At 36.2% G+C, this 18,645-nt stretch overlaps 1 protein-coding gene across 1 annotated transcript in view; it reads right to left on the bottom strand.

Annotated features, from left to right (window-relative positions):
- Eif3h (eukaryotic translation initiation factor 3 subunit H) overlaps positions 1 to 18,645 on the bottom strand; it is an 89,666-nt gene that overhangs the window by 48,792 nt on the left and 22,229 nt on the right. The window contains exon 2 of the mRNA XM_042673082.1: positions 18,424 to 18,580. Within this exon, the coding sequence (XP_042529016.1) occupies positions 18,424 to 18,580 (157 nt within the window). The remainder of the gene's footprint in view (positions 1 to 18,423; positions 18,581 to 18,645) is intronic.

The following is an 18,645-nucleotide window of genomic DNA, read 5'->3' as shown; positions in this document are numbered from 1 at the left end:
GCTTTGAACCGCGATCCTCAGATCTCAGCCTCCTGAGTAGCTAGGATTACAGGAGTGAGCCACCAGTGCCCAGCTTAAGAGTACTTTTTAAATGTATTGGGATGGTGATGTTTCAACAACTAAATAGAAGGAAAAGCTCAATTTATAATTGAACCAAAATATCCAAGTACTTGGATCTTTAAAATCTAACTAGCAAGGAAGATGCTTTTCATTGTTCAAAAACATTTTTATTAGTATCAATTATTTGTAAAGATTTCATTTTGACATGTCAGTAGAGGCACACAATGTGCCTTGACCAGATTCACCCTTTCCTTCATTCTCCCTCATCCCTTTCCAAAGTAATCTCAACAAGCTCCATTGTTCCGTGTTCACATCTGTACATAAAGTCAGCTGACCATATTCACCCTCTTTCACCATCTCTGTTTTCCATCTCTTTCCACTAGGGCCCTAATCCCAGACAGGATCTGTTTGACATTCTTGTCCTTCATTCTTGTTAGTGTATGCTAATTGTTCAAAGGGATTTCAACGGTGGTATTTCACTCATGCATCTACAACTCAGCATTTTAATCAGATTGACCCCCTTCCCTCATCCCCATTATCCCTTCTATTCCATAGCTTTCAGTGAATTTCACCATGCCACCTTCATTCCCAGGCACAGTGGATTTGGCCTTGTTCATTGTCCACTATCTCTTCATGGTCAACAAGGTGAGGACATTCACAGAGTCCATTCTGTCATATGGAAAGTACAATAGGGTCTACAGAGAGATGTGCACGGTTCTTATCTAAAAAGCAACTCAGGATGAAGCTGAGTCCACAGGGTTATATTATAGAGACAACTGACTACATGGGTAAAGTCTGATCATGTGAAATAAAACAAGTTTGAAAGTTCAGAGGAAACGAAGGCGTTTGGTTTAAAAAAAAAAAAAAAGTACATTAGAGGAAGAATCTGCATGAAGCAAAGGGTAGGGTTATCCATCATCTATCTGCCCACCCACCCACCCATCCATCCATAATCTATCTACCCATCCGTTATCTATCTACCCATCTATCTGTCTGTCTGTCTACCTATCATCTATCCATCTAGATTTTATCTATCCATCATCTATCAGTCATTTCTCCCCCCACTCTCCCCATTAGTTTTCTTCTCAGGGGAACACAGCTGAGTGGAGGAAGCCATATAACTTAAAAAAAAAAAAAAAAAAATCACGGGCTGGGAAGGTGGCTCAGTGGTAGAGCACTTGTCTTGCATGCCTGAGGCCCTGGGTTCGATTCCTCAGCACCACATAAGCAAAAAGAAAAAAGCCAGAAGTGGCGCTGTGGCTCACGTGGTAGAGCGCTAGCCTTGAGCTGAAGAGCTGAGGGACAGCGCCCAGGCCCAGAGTTCAGGCCCCACGACCGGACCCCCCCCCCCCCCAAAAAAAAAATATCAGACAAGCCAGGCGCCAGTGGCTCACACCTATAATCCTAATAATTCAGTAGGCTGAGATCTGAGGATTACGGTTCAAAGCCAGCCAGGGCAGAAAAGTCCCTGAGACTCTTATCTCCAATTAACCAGAAAACTGGAAGTGGCACTGTGGCTCAAGTGGTAAAGCACCGGCCTTGAGCTCAAGAGCTCAGGAACAAGCCCTTTGACCAAAAAAATTAGGCAAAATCAGACAGTCCCAATATACTAATAAATTACTAGGTTTTTCTATATATCTCCAGAAGTTCTTCAACATTCCTTTCATCAAGAGAATGAATTAAAACCCATTCTAATAGGCTGTAACTCACCTTTAAGGAATAGAGTATAGCAAAACAAAAAGGTAACTTTTCAGTAGAAAAGGCTTGCAGTTACTACCTAAACCAAGTGGCCATAGTGAGAAGACAAGGTGAGATCATTTACTCTAGATATAATGTGAGGAGTTCTAGAAAGAACACTTTCCTGTATTTTTCCAAAATTAATCACCAACATTGGAGGGGCTTGGGAAAGTTAGGGAGGGGAGGGTTAGAGAAAGCTCTGGGTATTGGTGTGTAGTGTAGGAATGAAGACACCAACCCAAAAGGTATTCAACAAAGCAGTTCATTTCTGCACAGAAAGGTGCTTGAACACACTAAAAGGGTATATAAAGATAAAACACACAGGCACAAGTGCCTTTTATGCTGACTCAGTGAGTCCTACCCATCTTAACTGAATTGGTCAGGCTCAGGATTCAGTCTCTTGAGACTGGCAGCCCAACATTTAAACGAAAAAGACAGGAAGTCGCTAGGCGGATTTGTTTGCTTTTGTGCCAGTCTTAGGGCTTGAACTTAGGTGGGGGCTGTCTTTGAGTGTTGTTTAAGCTGGTACTCTTACTACTTGAATCACAGGTCCACTGGAGGCTTTTTTTGATAGTTAATTGGAGAAAGAGTCAGGACTTTTCTGCCAGGAGTAGCTTCTCAGATCTCAACCTCCTGAGTAAGTAGATGGCTTTTAAGGAATAGAGGCTCTGGAGAGAACAGTCTGGGCAAGTCTCACAGGCTTTACTGGGCAGGCCAGTTTCATAAAGATAAAAGGGACAGAGCAAAAGCAAGAATCTGAAAAAGAACCCAAAACAGGACAAGTAAAAACAGAATCTCACAAATGAATGTAACACAGTTTGATAGAAAAGAGTATCTCCTACAGGAGTGAAAGGGAAGGTGGGTGCAGATACACTTGTGCAAAGTCATCTGGTCACTACAGACCAATCTTTTTGAAGAAAATACCACCACCAATAAATCCAATCACTCACCAAACTGGATTTCCATAAAGTCAAGTCTTAGATTACATCATAGTATTATGAAGAACATGACAGCCCAATGAGGCTCGAAATAACCCACCCACGGTTCTCATCACAGCTCTTTCTTATACTTCTGGTATCAGCTGACCACACATCCAATACTGTTTAAGATGCGCACCACACATTCATGCAGCTGTTTATCTCTCATAGAAACTATCACTAGTTTATCACTTTAATGTCTCTCTCTTCCCCCTGTCCAATTGTCACATAATTCTTCAATATCTGGCAGTGTTCCTAAGATAGTTGGCACTTGTTAAATATTTGTTAAATAAATGAATTAACTCAAGAAGTTGCCAAAACTATTCTGAAGTACAGCAGTACTATCTTAAAGACCCTCATCCTACAAAAGAAATATGTTTGAAAAATGCAATAAATCTACTTTACACTTTTAATTCTATTCTCAGTGGATCTTAGTTCTGTTCTATGAAGCTTGGTAATGAAAATAAACTCTCTCTAAAAGACAGCTATTGACTATTCCACATAATGCATATACTTGCTTTTTGTGCTAATACTGGGCCTTGAACTCAAAGCCACTTGCTCTCAGTTGGCTTTTGCCTTCAAGGCTGGCTCTCTAACCTGAGACATACTTCCACTTCTGGGCTTTTGGCTGGTTAACTGGAAATAAGAGTCTTATGGACATTTTCTGCCCCAGCTAGCCTGGGATCTCGGTCCTCAGATTAAGACTTTTGAGTAGCAGGGATCATAGACATGAGCCACTGGTACCTGGCTTTGTATGTATTTTTTACAAGACCTAACCAACATTCTATAATTTCTGGATTTTAAAATCTTCAATATTTCATATCTCAGTAAAGTTGAATATGCTAAGTTTAGTAATATGTAAGCTAGTAATCCCTCTGCTTATTATCAATAGCTTAAACTTGCCATATCTATCCACTGTGTAATACAAACCAATATCCCTGAATAGGTAGTTTTTTAATTTTGTTTTTACAAAATATTTCAGAGAAAAGGTTTTTTTTTTCAAAAAACATTTAATTATTCTAGAATGTCAGACATTAAAGCACTGAAAATCTCACTCTTTGTCTCTCATATTCAAACCGTATTTCATTCAAACCCTCAATAACTGTGATTCCCTATCACAACTCTATATCTCCTAAGGATATAGAATGCCTCACAATCACTTCAAGAACAAACTTCATTTTCATGAATTCAAAGTGGTCTAGAATCTGTCCTAAAAATTTTCCAAATTGTCTCTGCTCAAACTGACAGATCTTCTCATTATTCTGCTGTTTGTATTATATTCTTGTTCCTAAACCTATGCCTCTGCCTTTTAGTCACATATGACAAAAACTGAAAATTCAACCCTATTTTCCAAAAGCAAGGAAATCAAAGGAATACTTTAAGAACCTTTGACCAAGCTTAAGTGACATGAAGCTATAGAAACCTCATCAAAATTATAGTGCCTATGGGGGCTGGGAAGGTAGCTCAGTGGTAGAGCACTTGCCTTGCATGCATGAGGCCCTGGGTTTGATTCCTCAGCACCACATAAGAAAAAAGAAAAAAGCCAGAAGTGGCGCTGTGGCTCAAGTGGTAGAGCGCTAGCCTTGAGCTGAAGAGCTGAGGGACAGTGCCCAGGCCCAGAGCTCAGGCCCCATGACTGGACCCCCCCCCAAAAAAAATTATAGTGCCTATAATTGACTACTCAAAATTAATGCAAAATGCAAAAACATGCAAGGAATTTTATATGTAAAATTTCAAAATAAGTGATTATTATTGATACACTAATGGCAACAGTATCTTAAATTATTAAATGTTCCTAATTTTCACTTTACAAATCATAAATATCTATTTTCCAACCCAAAATGTTCACTGAGGGGCTAGGAAAGTGGCTTAGTGGTAGAGTGCATGCCTTGCATGCATGAGGCCCTGGGTTCGATTCCTCAGCACCACATTAAGCAGAAAAAGCCGGAAGTGGTATTGTGGCTCAAATGGTAGACTGCTAGCCTTGAGCTGAAGAGCTGAGGGACAGTGCCCAGGCCCAGAGTTCAGGTCCCATGACCGGCCAAAAAAAAAATATAATATATATATATATATATATATTTATATATATATATATATATATATATCACTGAAGTTACGAAACCATTAAATACTTGTAAAAAAAACCTACTACTATGGTAAAGAAAATTAGTCAAAGGTCATTCTGTTGATTTTGACAAATAAAAATCTCATTCAAGGGGCTGGGAAGGTGGCTCAGTGGTAGAGCGCTTGCCTTGCATGCATGAAGCCCTGGGTTCAATTCCTCAGCACCACATAGCAAAAAGAAAAAAGTCGGAAGTGGCGCTGTGGCTCAGTGGTAGAGTGCTAGCCTTGAGCTGAAGAGCTGAGGGACAACGCCCAGGCCCAGAGTTCAGGCCCCATGACCAGAAGCCCCCCCCCCAAAAAAAACAAAAAAATTCATACGGGGGGGGGGGGGGGAGGGTGCTGCTGGTAGCTCACATCTTTAATCCTAGCTACTCGGCGGCTGAGATCACGTTTCAAAGCTAGCCCAGGCAGGAAAGTCCGAGACTCCTATCTCCAATAAATCACTCAGAAAACCGTAAGTGGTGCTATGGCTCAAGTGGTAGAGCGCTAGCCTTGAGCTGAAGAGATGAGGGACAGCTCCCAAGCCCAGAGTTCAAGCCCCACGACAAAACAAAACAAAAAAATCTCATTCATTTCTATGAGGCTAAATGAAGTTTCAAGGTTTCAAGTTCACAGTTGTAAAAGCAAGACAATTAGGAAGCAAATTAAATTCTGTGATTCTGTGATTAGTATAAATTATTCATTATGGGCAAAGTAGTTTAAAAAATCTTTCTATAGGGCTGGGAAGGTGGCTCAGTGGTAGAGCGCTTGCCTTGCATGCTCAAGGCCCTGGGTTCGATTCCTCAGCACCACATAAGCAAAAAGAAAAAAGCCGGAAGTGGCGCTGTGGCTCAAGTGGTAGAGCGCTAGCCTTGAGCTGAAGAGCTGAGGGACAGTGCCCAGGCCGAGAGTTCAGGCCCCACGACCGGACCCAAAAAAAAAAAACAAAAAACAAAAAAAATCTTTCTATAAATTGTCAAAACTATTCATTAAAAGTGCTTAATACCAACTGAAAGGAAACAGACAGCATTGGTACATTCTTGAGGCATAAAGTATGCATTTTAAATGCATATATTTATATCAAACAACAATTAATTGAATTATGCCAATTATCCTTACAGTACTCTACTACATTATGAAGTGTAATTATAATCCAAGCAAAAACTACAGAGAAACAAGGTCAGATGAACTTGACAGCCAACTGCTATCCTTTCAAGCTTTTAATTTTATGTTTAACGAGTTTTCTTCTATTGAAGGTCTTTCTAGCTGTTGAATTTGCACCTCCTCCAAATTTTGGCTCGACTAGGAGCTCTTTTTTAAAAAGATGTCTTTTCAATGAAAGAAATTGCAAAGATGACAAGAAACCTTAGAAATTTAAATAGACAAGCCTTGAAATAATATTGTGATCAAAGTATCAAGCAGCCTAATAAAATCCAGGTGGCTCAGGCTTATCATATATGGTACTCATTACCACAATTGCAGTATTTAATCTACTTCCTGGTGTCAACAAAAACCCTCTGTTATTAATTCACCCAGTTATGGATCTGCTTAAATTATTGTGTTTTCTGATAAGACAACTCTTTGTCCAAAAAATTAAAAGGAGGGAGTGGGTCTCATTTTAAATGTTTTAGAACTTGAGCCATGGTGGGTAAAAACCACAGAAACCACAGTGGCTTTGTATTATTAGCCATCTATATAAGGCTATGTTAATTCCTAAGAAGGTACCAGATGATTCATAGAGAACAGTTTTGCAAGAGCTCACGTATTTTATCACAAAAAGTAACCATATCTATACATAGTCATACACAAGAACTATTTTGCAAATTCTTAAGATTCAAGTAAGAGAGATGTAACCACCGATACATGTATGACTCTTACTCAAACACAACTTTGTCATTCACATAGTTAGTTCCCTGTTGGTTCCAACTAACATGATTTTTGAAGCAATTTCCCATCTGTAAATCTGCTGCCTTTTTAAAAAGTATTTAAATGTTTCTCAAGAAGCTTACTTTATAGCATAATTCGTTTTCAAAAAGATTCCATTCAAACAAAGTGAACATGGGGCAATTATTAAATCTACTTCAACATTTGTGCCAAACACTGGAGCAACGAAAAGATTGTTACCAGAAAATAAAAAGAATGTGAAAAGGGAATCAAGGGTTTGTTGCTAGCTTTACTGTCTCTACAGGTATCAGGCTGCCTAAAAGGTACATTCTGAGTTTTTCGTATTGCAAGCCTCCATTTTACAGACAGCTAGTTACAGTGGTTACAAAGGAAAGCCACTCCTGCTCAGTGTTCCATGAGTGGCACCCAGTGTTCACACAGCTTCCTTACAGCTAACTGATCACTCCTTCTCCATGCTCTCTTCATTCTCATTCTGTTTGCCCAGATGGCAGAAACAGCAGATTGGAAGCATTGCACAACATACCGCTTAAGCATACTGTGTGCTCAGTAAAGAAGAAAACTCACGTGACAAGTTTTATCAGTAATGTCTGTTTAAGTCATCTGCAAAGCAAAGTATTCTAGAAAGTCATCATGTGGCTTCAGTCAGATACTGATTTCCTAAGTCAAATTAAGCCACCCATTCAAACTATTTGCAATTATATTCAATGGCATTTCATAAGAACATGTATTTTCATCCTTTTCCTACCCAGTTCAGCCAACATTTCAGTTCTTTTCTCAACTCTACGTACAAATACTAGATGCTATGCTCATTTTAAACTGCTGAATGGTTTGAGTGCCTAGACACTATATATGTACTATGTATTTTATCAAAAAAAAGTCTAATACTGATTTCCTAAGTCAAATATATGTATATATTTACATATACATATGAGTGGTGGTGGAATATATATATTCATTTTTTTTCTTACTTCTAAACATTATTATTGCTCTCTATTTTTATTTAATGCCTAGGGGGACCATACTAGGAAAATTTCTGAAATATAGATAAAAATTGAGGTATATTTGAAGTAACTATATCATACCTACAAAGTCACAATTCCAGGCAAGTGCCTCACTCGTTGACAACTCTCCTAAACTGTGGAGTCTGTTTTTTTTCATTTTTGTTTTGCTTTTCTTTGGCCAGTCCTGGGACTTGAACTCAGGGTCTTGGCACAATCCCTGAGCTACTTTGTACTCAAGGCTAGTTGCTCTACCACTGGAGCCACAGTGGTTTATCGAGTAGTTTATTAGAGATAAGAGTCTCTCGGACTTTCCTGTGCAGGCTGGCTTCAAACCACGATCCTCGGATCTCAGTCTCCTGAGTAGCTAGGATTACAGGTGTGAACCCACTGGCACCCAGCTATGTGGGTTGCATTTTAAATGGGCATGTTGAGGCTTCTAATTCTGGATGTGTTACTAATTTAACCTTGGGTTTCTCTAGACCTCAGTTTGCAATCTGTTAAAGAATTACAGAGGTTACCATTATGATCTATGTTGCAAATGTGAAAACTGTGGTTTGAAGAACCAACTAGTGGTAAATCTAGAACTTGAGCCAGACCTCAGTCTAGTTTTCTTTCCTTTTAGGTCTTTCAGAAATTTGAAATCATTCAAAATATATGAATGATTTTAGGAATTTACTCAGCAGCTAAGAATTCTAATGGTATATGTATGTACACAGTTTTCCTAATTGGCTAGTAGTATTTTTTACATCAAGCTTCCTGCATAAAGAAACAATATGGAAAAAAATACAAATCTAGATCCTCACAAAGCATCACGAGTCTACTAGTCATACCAAACATTCCCTAAAGAAGCAAAAATAAATCTACTTTAATATTGCTTATAACAATCACAGCAGTTCATGTAGTGTCATCCCATTCTTCATTTTAACACTACTAGTACTCATCATTTAGTCTTCCTACAACCCTCTCATCCTCTTCTAGTACTGAATAAAGACATTTTTCCTTTACCCAGGTCATCATGGTAGAGCTGGGGTAATGATAAGATAAAGAGGACAAACTAAAATATGAAATTATAAGGGGAAATAATTCTCAATACCAGAAGGCTTAGTAATTTTTTAAAACTGATTTTTAAAACTGAATGCATTTAAAATACTGGGAGCTCCTTCCAAAGGAAGAAGAGTTAAAAATTTTTTAAATCAGCTGTGAATAAAGCAACATAAGGGATACAAGGAAAGAAAGAGCAACAGATGAAGTTGATCTGTCAATAAATTATAATACTATAATTATAGCTGGTCAATAATTTATAATATATGCATATGAAATTACCACAGTAATAGTATGGAAAAAGGGAGACTGAACGTGGGGAGAGCCAATAGGGTCAATGAAGGCAGATATTATATTATCTAAATATTTTTTAATGCCACGCACAGAAACTTCTGAAGTTTTAAGAATTGGGAGGGATGATGAGGGAGAGATGGTAGGAGTAAGTACATTATACGGATGTAATGGGGTACATCATATGAATGGATGAATAGAAATGTAACAATAAAATTCCCTCTTTGTACAACTAATATACGCTAACAATATATAATAAAAGGGTTTTTTTAAAGATTTTTAAAGCATTTGGACTGTATCAAATGAAGTAAAAATTTCAAATAACATTTCTAATAAAAAATGAAAAAGCATCCAATTTATAAATTTTCAAGAACAAATTACAAAACAAACATACCTAAATCACTCTGCATTACAAAACTGAAAATCTTCAGGTATCTATCTCACAGTATTCTCTCAATTATTCAAAAATTATATTCTGGGCAACTTCACCTGGACAGCAACAAAACATTTACTTTATATTTATCTGAGTCACTGATGTAATATATTCTCAAGTCTCCTCTTAACTCAAGTTAAATACTCTATCGCAGCTAAATCTATAGTAGAAATACAAGTGAGTGACAGCCAGAGCAAGTGCCTGGCATACAGGTCCTACTCAAATACTGGTTAGATAACTGAACAACAAATGAACAAAGGAAGAAAAAGCAAGTAATTAAAGTGAGAGCAGATGATTCTGGAAGCTAAAAAACACTGGGGACAACTGGCAGAGGTGGGGCTACTGCTTGCTGCTGCAGCTGCTGCTTCTCGAGGTTAGCTAACTGCAGGCTTCAAGACCAGAGAATGCTGACTACAGCTCTCCCACCAAATTTCCACTGCTTCAGATGCTAGCTGGTAGGTTAGTAGCGTGCTACCAAAACCTATAGTCATTACCTACTCAATTCTGTAAAACAGAAAGAAAACAGATACATTTCTGTGACCACCAATGAAATGACTGTAGTCTAGTCGTCTCACTAATCAAGCAGGAAAGAAGATGGTTGATTATATATTAGAAGAGGTCTGCAAGTAAGATATTGGAGAGAAAAAAGGTGCACACACACAGTATAAAGGAAAGAGGTAGTACAAGACTGTATTATAAGTTTTCACTATTGTGATAGTTACATGTCAAGACATTATATTTTGTTTTCAAACCAAGATTTTTTAAGGCAGTAAATAATATTCCTAAGAGAAAAGTGTTAAAGGTATATAAGCATCACTCTGAAACCTAACATGTCTTGAAGAATATTGTCAGATGGGATTTTCTAGGGCTATGAAGATTTCAACTAGAGAAAGGTGAAAATAAAGCAAATAGAACACTTCACTGGCATGACTAAGATAGCACTTTGGAAAATGAAAGCACTAGCACCAAAAAACATCACCTCTAATTATAATTAACCTATCAACCTATAAAACTTATACATTAGGTAATATATTTAGATAATATATTTAACTAGGCAAGGAAAATTGGGTAACAGTTATGGGCAAAATAGGAAGTGAGCTTGAACTTGTTTATTAGGAATATTTTTTGGAAAAATAGAAATAACAAGGATATTTGGTTACCTACTGTAATTGTGACTTTATAACATTTTAATTAGTGTTAAATAGTTCATTTTTAATGGCTAGTTCCTTGAAGTTTAGTAATAAATGTAAATATCTTTACCTAAAGTTATTGTGGTTCAAAAGTAAAACAGTTTTTATTTAATTAAAATTTAAACTACTGGGAATAGTAATTTAAGGATTACATTTTTAGACCTGGGAAACTTAGGAATTTTAAATGCTATTTAAGTACTGTATCCACCTGTAATTTTCAAATCTTATAGTATTACTTTAAGTCTGCACAAAATTTGAACAGGTTTTAGTTGGCTCTTTTCCAAACCATAGCACTTACACTTTGGGGACCAAGGGAGAATATTGTGTAAAGCGCTTTAATTTCTTTAAGCAGAAAAATCTTTTACCTTGACCACATTTTCAATAATGTATCGTTCCATGCAAAGAAGTTTCTCATTTAAAAAAAAAAACTAAATCTTAAAATATGAAATAAATACAAAAGTATTTTTGAAACTTTTAAAATGAAACTGTACTCCTTTTGTATTTAAAACATTAAAATAGTCAAACTAAAAGAACTAAATATACTGAGAGAGAGACTTATTTTATTTATCGTATTTTAATTTCCTTAATAAAGCAGAAACAAATATACCAGTAAATTTAGGTATTTAAGTTAAATTTTTCAACTCAAAAACTATAACCTTTATGAGTGATAAGAACAATTTGATAAGGCAATAAGATTTCTGCCCTGAAATTTACACAAAATCACTATATGTGAACAATTTAACATTTTAAAAAATACTACCATGAGTAGCAACAAAAATATCAGCACTCAGAAGTACCATAAACCAGTGTACAAACTCTAGTTTTCAGCCTACACAATGTCTCTAAAATGACGTATTTATTAAATATCTTAAATATATTAAACATTTTACTAAATATTTAAATATAGCTAATGGCTCTGTTGGCTCCAAGTTTCTATAAATATGACACTAACATTATTGTCAAGAGTTATTATTTATCAAAGAGTACAAATACCAAAAACTACTTCTCTAGCTGTATACTAAAGTAGCAGCAGAATTTAAAGTACTGTCAAAGAGTGTAACTTTCTCTGATAAAGAGGACAAGTGTACACATCAGCTTATTCTTTATTTCTAGATGTTTGTGAACTTATGAGGGATCAGAAAAATGAATAATGAGAATAAATTCAAAAGACATTCACTTCCTTATTAATAGTTACAGAAGCTTTCAAACTTTAATATTTCAACTGGCTACAAAAATCAAACTTTCCTTCTCCTGTAAATTACTCCAAAAAGGAAACAACAACTGATACCTGGGTTGTTCATATCATTTTATTCAAACTCACTTCAGACTTACATCAAAGTTCTGCCTCAGACTTCTTAATTTACACCCTTGTCTGTCCCACTTAAAAATCTTCCAACGCAGTAACCAGGATTTCTTTTTCACTAGCCACTTAATGAATAAATGCTGAAAAAAAGTTTACTGTGGGCAAGTCTTTGTTTATCCTGAGATACATGAAACATTTTATCTCACCTCTACTTAATGAGGTTACTAAGTAAAGCTGACTTTTTATTTCCAGTAAGTTCCAAATGCATATATATCCCTAAATTGTCTTTATATTTAATGTTTTTATCACAACGATCTTTTTCTAAATCTCCAGCAAAATAAATAGGTTTTTTTTTCAATTAAATCTGTTAAAGATCACAATGATCACTGGCTATTCCTATAAGTAGGCAATGATATGAAAGAATAAGAAAACATCATGTCTTCCCACAAAATGTCTCCATCAGTCTAAAACTTATGAAAGGCTTTCTCTGTCCTGCCTGACTCTTCCCTGAATTCAAAAGCAATTCAAAGCTGAAATAGTAATACCAGCCAGGTTTCAAGTAGTTTTGCTCTGCTGTGGATGTTAGGCAAATGAAGAAGAAAACAGAAGGAAAGAGAAACTTGAGGTAGAAAGTAATTATGTAGATTTTTCTCCATAAAATATGGCTTACGTATGCAGACAGCACAGCAAATAACAACTTCTCTCTTCAAACCCAGTGATATATAAACAGCACCTATGCTGTGGCAAAGTTACTCTAATACATCCTATTTTAATTACATTTTTTTGCCAATTCATATTTCACTCTTTGTAACTTTTTACAGTTGTACAATACTGATTTCTTTTCAAAGCTTAATGATAATCAAAGTTTTGTAAAACACATTATGCTAGTATTTTTGGTTTAACACCCAACTTCACAAAGAATTTTCTTCTGAAAATGAACCCTAAAAATTGAAATCTCGTATATGTATTACGTTAGTGTATGTATGTGTTATTACTTTAGCCACTGCCTACACTGAACACATAAATACTGCCTGAGCAAGTTAAGCATCATTTCATTCCCTAGCTACATTTCAGTATATTAGTTTTCATGCTTCATTTTGAAAGAGAACTATTTTTGAAAGGCAAAGAATCACCCTTTGTGACTAACAAAAAGTAGACAAAATAAAAAATTTTGTTCACTCCAAATCTAAGAGTTTGGCTCTGATATAGAAAGAAGTAAGTTTCTTATATCACCTACAACATTACATTGGTTTAGTCTGTGAAAAACAAGACTGTGAGTTACTGAATCTACTGCAGCGTACTTTATAACATATTTAAGAAATTCGGTTGTATAAAACATATCTGACTGATCAGATGAAATTATTTTTTCCCTTTTAGCAAGCCTCGGTTTGCATGTCTGAGAAAACAAATTAGTCTCCAGTTCTCCTAAGCTTGATAATAGTGCCCCCTAATGGGAATTTTAGTATTGAGTTTTCTATTCATATTTTAGAAAGCATATATTCTCTAATGTAAGTTATCTCACATTCAACTAGAAATTCTATAAAATAAGTTTATCATGATTTACAGCATTCAAAGCAAAGTTATCCCATGTTGTTAAAAAAAATGCATTAATAGAAACAAACAAAAGACATTTCATGTCTCGTTTTCTAGGTCTTGAATCATCTAATCAAAGGCACTACTATCTAGTTTACCTCATTAGGAAATCATCTTTTTTACTATGTGAACGATACTCAAGTGAGCAGTTAATACATGCTAAATAAAAGATATCATGAAGTCAGAAAAATCTTGACAGCTTCTTTAAGAGGAGCTGAAATTCCCATCTAATTCTCTGGGTCCCAAACCTTCCCATAATGTCTAGTTACAATTGCTATGAATTTAATGCCTTTCCATTCCTCTAAGCACCAACTATTCAACACATGCTTTAAAACTGGGATACTTTTTATATTTTCCAATGAAACACCACACAGTATCAGTATTTTCATTTCAATGCTTACAATATATTCTGGACTAACATTAAGAATAGCATCAAGAGGTTAGAAATGTGGCTTAGTGGTAAAGTGCTTGCCTAGCATGCATGAAGTCCTGAGTTCAATTCCTCAGTACCACCATATGAGCTGTGGCTCATATGGCAGAGCACTAGCCTTGAGCAAAAAGAAGCTCAGGAACAGCATCCAGACCCTGAGAGTTCAAGCCCCAAGACTGGCCAAAGAGAGAGACAGAGAGAGACACACAGAGAACAGCATCACGTTACAATACACAAAGAATCACCTATTTTTAACGGAAAGAGATAGCCTTTGCCTTTTTTTTTTTTTAACCTTACAAAAGAGGGATAAAAAATGAAAAGTTATTTATCAATCACAAGTGGTAAAACTTTCTGATAGAGACAGGAAGCACCACACTAAAGCAAACAAAACACCAAATCCATATACTCACCAAAAATCCTAAGCAACTTCAAATATATAATTATTAATATTATGAAATACTTGATATTTTACTTGTAGTAAGTATGGTTAGCAAAAGAAAATACTGAACAAATTTTTGTTTTGGAGGACAAAAACAATGAACATGCAGTAAGCAAAACAGGAGGGCTTTACCACAATACGAAACTAACTGTTCACATATAGAAGTATTCCAAGATACATCTATATAATAAGAAATTTCAGTTTTTATCTAGATTTTATAAAAATCTACTTGTGATTATTCTGATGCACATTAAGACAAAATAGGTTAAATTCCTAGAAGGAAACACATATTTGTTTTTCAAATGTGTAAGAAAAAAATGACAAATATCCCATTAGTCCCTGAAGGCAAGCCATAAGGAACTTTACTTGTTCCCACCTCACCCCACCCCAAAATAGTGGATTTCTGGTATAGAATATCTAAAATTCAATACATTTTTAATATTTGACATATACTTCATTCAACTTTTGAGACTACGGCATAGTGAAAAATTCAGGATTTGGACTAAGCAGAAACTGGCTTCAATCACTATTCCATCAACTTGTAGTTAAATGATTTTGGACACATCATTTAAATATCAGTGGAAAATGAGACTGAACAATCCTTCAACTGGACAGAGTAACAACGGATGGCAGCGTACATATTATACCACCCGGACTGGTTTTTAGATAGTACTGCTAAATTGAAGTGTCTCCTTATCTCTGGGTTGTTAAAACAGTTTTTTTAATGAGTGTCTTTAAGTACATTAGTTGGTAATTACCTCAAACCCTTGAAAAAGGTTAACTGTAATAAGTGTAAGTAGAAAGTACTAGCAAGTATGCTGAGAACTGGAATTCTGCATGACTGGCAGGAATATATAACAGAGCAGCTTCTATGGAAAACTTAAAGAAGATCTTTTTAGAATGACAGGGTTGTGGATTTGTTAGTTACTTCAGTTGTAGTGCACTGGCCTAGCATGTAAATGACCCAGTCTCACTCACTTGATAACACTGCAAAAATCAATACACAAGCAAGTAAATAAATAAAAATAGGATTTACCACATGATTCAGCAATTCTTCTAATTCTGCATTGAAAGGAACTAAAATAGTATCTCAAAGATTTCAGACACTCATATTTATTGTAATATTATTACCATTATAGCCAAGGAGTGAAAGGAACCTAAACACTCACAACACATGAAACCATAAAGAAAATGTTATGGAGTGGGGAAAGTGGCTCAGTGGTAAAATGCATGCCTTGCATGCATGAGGCTCTGGGTTTGATTCCTCAGCACCACATAAGCAGAAAAAAGCTGTGGCACTGTGGCTCAAGCCTTGAGCTTAAGCCTTGAGCTGAAGAACTGAGGGACAGCACCCAGGCCCAGAGTTCCGGCCGCATGACTGACAAAAAAAAAAGTTATATATAATACAATAAATAATTTAGACATTAAAAAAAAGGAAGAAAGAAATAGGAGGGACAAAGAAAAGCAGAGGGTTAAAAAAAAATTTTTTTTTTGGCCAGTCCTGGAGCTTGAACTCAGGGCCTGGGCACTGTCCCTGAGCTTCTTTTGCTCAAGGTTATTAACACTCTACCACTTGAGCCATAGCACCACTTCTAGCCTTTTCTGTTTATATGGTACTGAGGACGCGAACCCAGGGCTTCATGTATGCTAGGCAAGCACTCTACCACTAAATCACATTCCCAGCCCCAAGGTAAATAATTTTAAGATACAATTTGAAAAGAAGATGAATATGGTCAAAGAATATATGTGACTATGAAAATAGAACAATGAAAAGTTAAAATTATTTGGGAAGTGGAGAGATAAAAGGAGTGAGATTGACTAGGATACATTGTAAACATGTGGAAATGTGACAATAAAATTCCCCTCTATATAACTAATGTAAAAATCCTGTCATATGCTATAGCACTATGGACAAGGAGGTCATCCTGTTAAATAAAATAAGACAGTTACAAAAAGACACAAACTAAATGACTCCCCTTATATAAGGCAAAGTTAGAAAACCAAAATGTGGTTGCCAGAAATGGAAAGGGGGAGCTAGCGATGGATAATGAGAGACAAAAAAGTCCTAGACATCTGTAGTACAACATAACATATGATTAACACTCTTGAGGTACAAACTAAAAACTGGTTAACTTCGTCATTAGAAAAAAAATTAAATAGTTACACAGAAAATGAGTCCTGAGAGGTCAATAAAGTACACTACTATGTTCAACTAAATTCAAAGAAAATCTTAAATGATGTTGACTTTGGCCTTTTCTTTGAGTTTTTAGCTGTGACAGGACTTGGTTCACAAGGCAATTACATATATAATACAAAAAATAGAATGCTTCTGAAATGTTTAAGGAATTGTTTCTGTCTGAAGCAGATAGCTAAACCTATCTCTTACTAGAAACAGAATCAAAAATAGTACAGAAAAGAATGATTGCTAGACACAATGGCAAACCATTTCCTTTATAATGTGAACTATCTGACAAATTTTTCATAATGAGGACATCAACAACAGCCCAGCTCCTATCAAAATCACCGATGTTTCTCCACCATCGTTTCTGTTCCCATGACTTTGGTCACCTTGGGTCAACAACCATGGAATGAAAGAAATATATAGAAACTTCCAGAAACAAGTAGTTTTTAAGTTTAAAAAATGTATTACAGTACATTCTTATAAGGATAGGTGTTTAGCTCAGTGGCAGAACACTTGCGTAGCATGCATTAAGTCCCTTGAGTCAATCTCCTGCACAATAAAAAAATTATGTAACTTTATTTTATTATTGTTTTATTCTTTCACTGTACCTAGCTTATAAATTATACTTTATCATAGGCATATATGTAAATGTTTATATGTCTATGTAAACATATAAACAAATACACAGAGGGTATAGTACCATTTGTGGACTGTTCACTGGGAAGGGAGTTTATCTTTGAAGATGAGAGGAGATTACCATACTACAAAGCACAATCACATCTCCAAATAAGAAAAGGCCTAAGGTAATCAATTTTATTAGATATATCTTCATTTTCCAAAATTTATGGAGGCACTATGAAATTAAAATGATTCAGATTAACGTGACAAACTCCACTGGCACGCTAATAATGTGACAACAGTCTCCCAATAATCATCAAAAGTTACCTTGAAAGCCAAGGGTGGTAGATCATGGTTATAATCTTTGCTACTGAGGAGGCTGAGATCTGAGGATTAAGGTTTGAAGCTAGCCTAGGCAGAAAAGCCCATGAAACTCTTAACCCCCAATTAACAACCAAAAAGCCAGAAATGGAACTGTGGCTCAAATGGTAGAATGCTATCCTTTAGCATAAAAGCTTAAAGGTAGTATCCAGGTTCTGAACTCAAGCCCCAAAATCAGTATCAATTTTTTTTTCAAGTTACATTGAGGGGTCAGGCGTTGGTGGCTCACGCTTATAATCCTAGCTACTCAGGAGACTGAGATCTGAGGGTCGAAGTTCAAAGCCAGCCCAGGCAGGAAAGTCCATGAGACTCTTATCTTCAATAAACCACTAAAAAACAGAAGTAGTGCTGTGGCTTTAGCGGTAGAGCGCTCACCTTGAGCTGAAGAGCTGAGGGACAGCACCCAGGCGGAGCTGAAGCCCCATGACCGACCAAAAAAAAAAAAAAAAGGACAAAAAGAAAGTTACATTCAGGGGTTTGGGAGGGTAACTTAGTGGTAGAGTGCTTGCCTTGCATGCACGAAGCCCTGGGTGCAATTCCTCAGCACCACATAAGGAGGAAAAGTCAGAAGTGGCACTATGGCTCAAGTGGCAGAGCACTAGCCTTGAGCTGAAGAGCTGAGGGACAGTGCCCAGGCCCAGAGTTCAGGCCCCATGACCAACCCAAAAAAAAAAAAAGTTACATTGAGAAATATGTACTATATGTACCATAAAGACACACTGGAGATCAATACCCTTACCTTCATCAAAGTCAGCATCATCCTCTGTGTGTTGGGGGAATGGAAAGCAGTTGGTAATTTCAAGCCTGTCTTCTACAACAAGGCCCAAAAGCACTCCTTGAACAACCTCAGTTCCTTGTCCTTCTTCTTGATAATGTTTGATTATCTTTAATACTACCTAAAATAAACACAAAAAGGAGCTTAAAACCTCCCTAGTTTATATTTCCCTTGTTTCAAAAAGAT

Source organism: Dipodomys spectabilis, unplaced genomic scaffold, assembly GCF_019054845.1.
Source record: "Dipodomys spectabilis isolate Male_0828 unplaced genomic scaffold, ASM1905484v1 ptg000783l, whole genome shotgun sequence".
NCBI lineage: Eukaryota > Metazoa > Chordata > Mammalia > Rodentia > Heteromyidae > Dipodomys > Dipodomys spectabilis.
The sequence above is the reverse complement of the archived record's forward strand: the minus strand, read 5'-3'. Positions and strand labels throughout refer to the sequence as shown.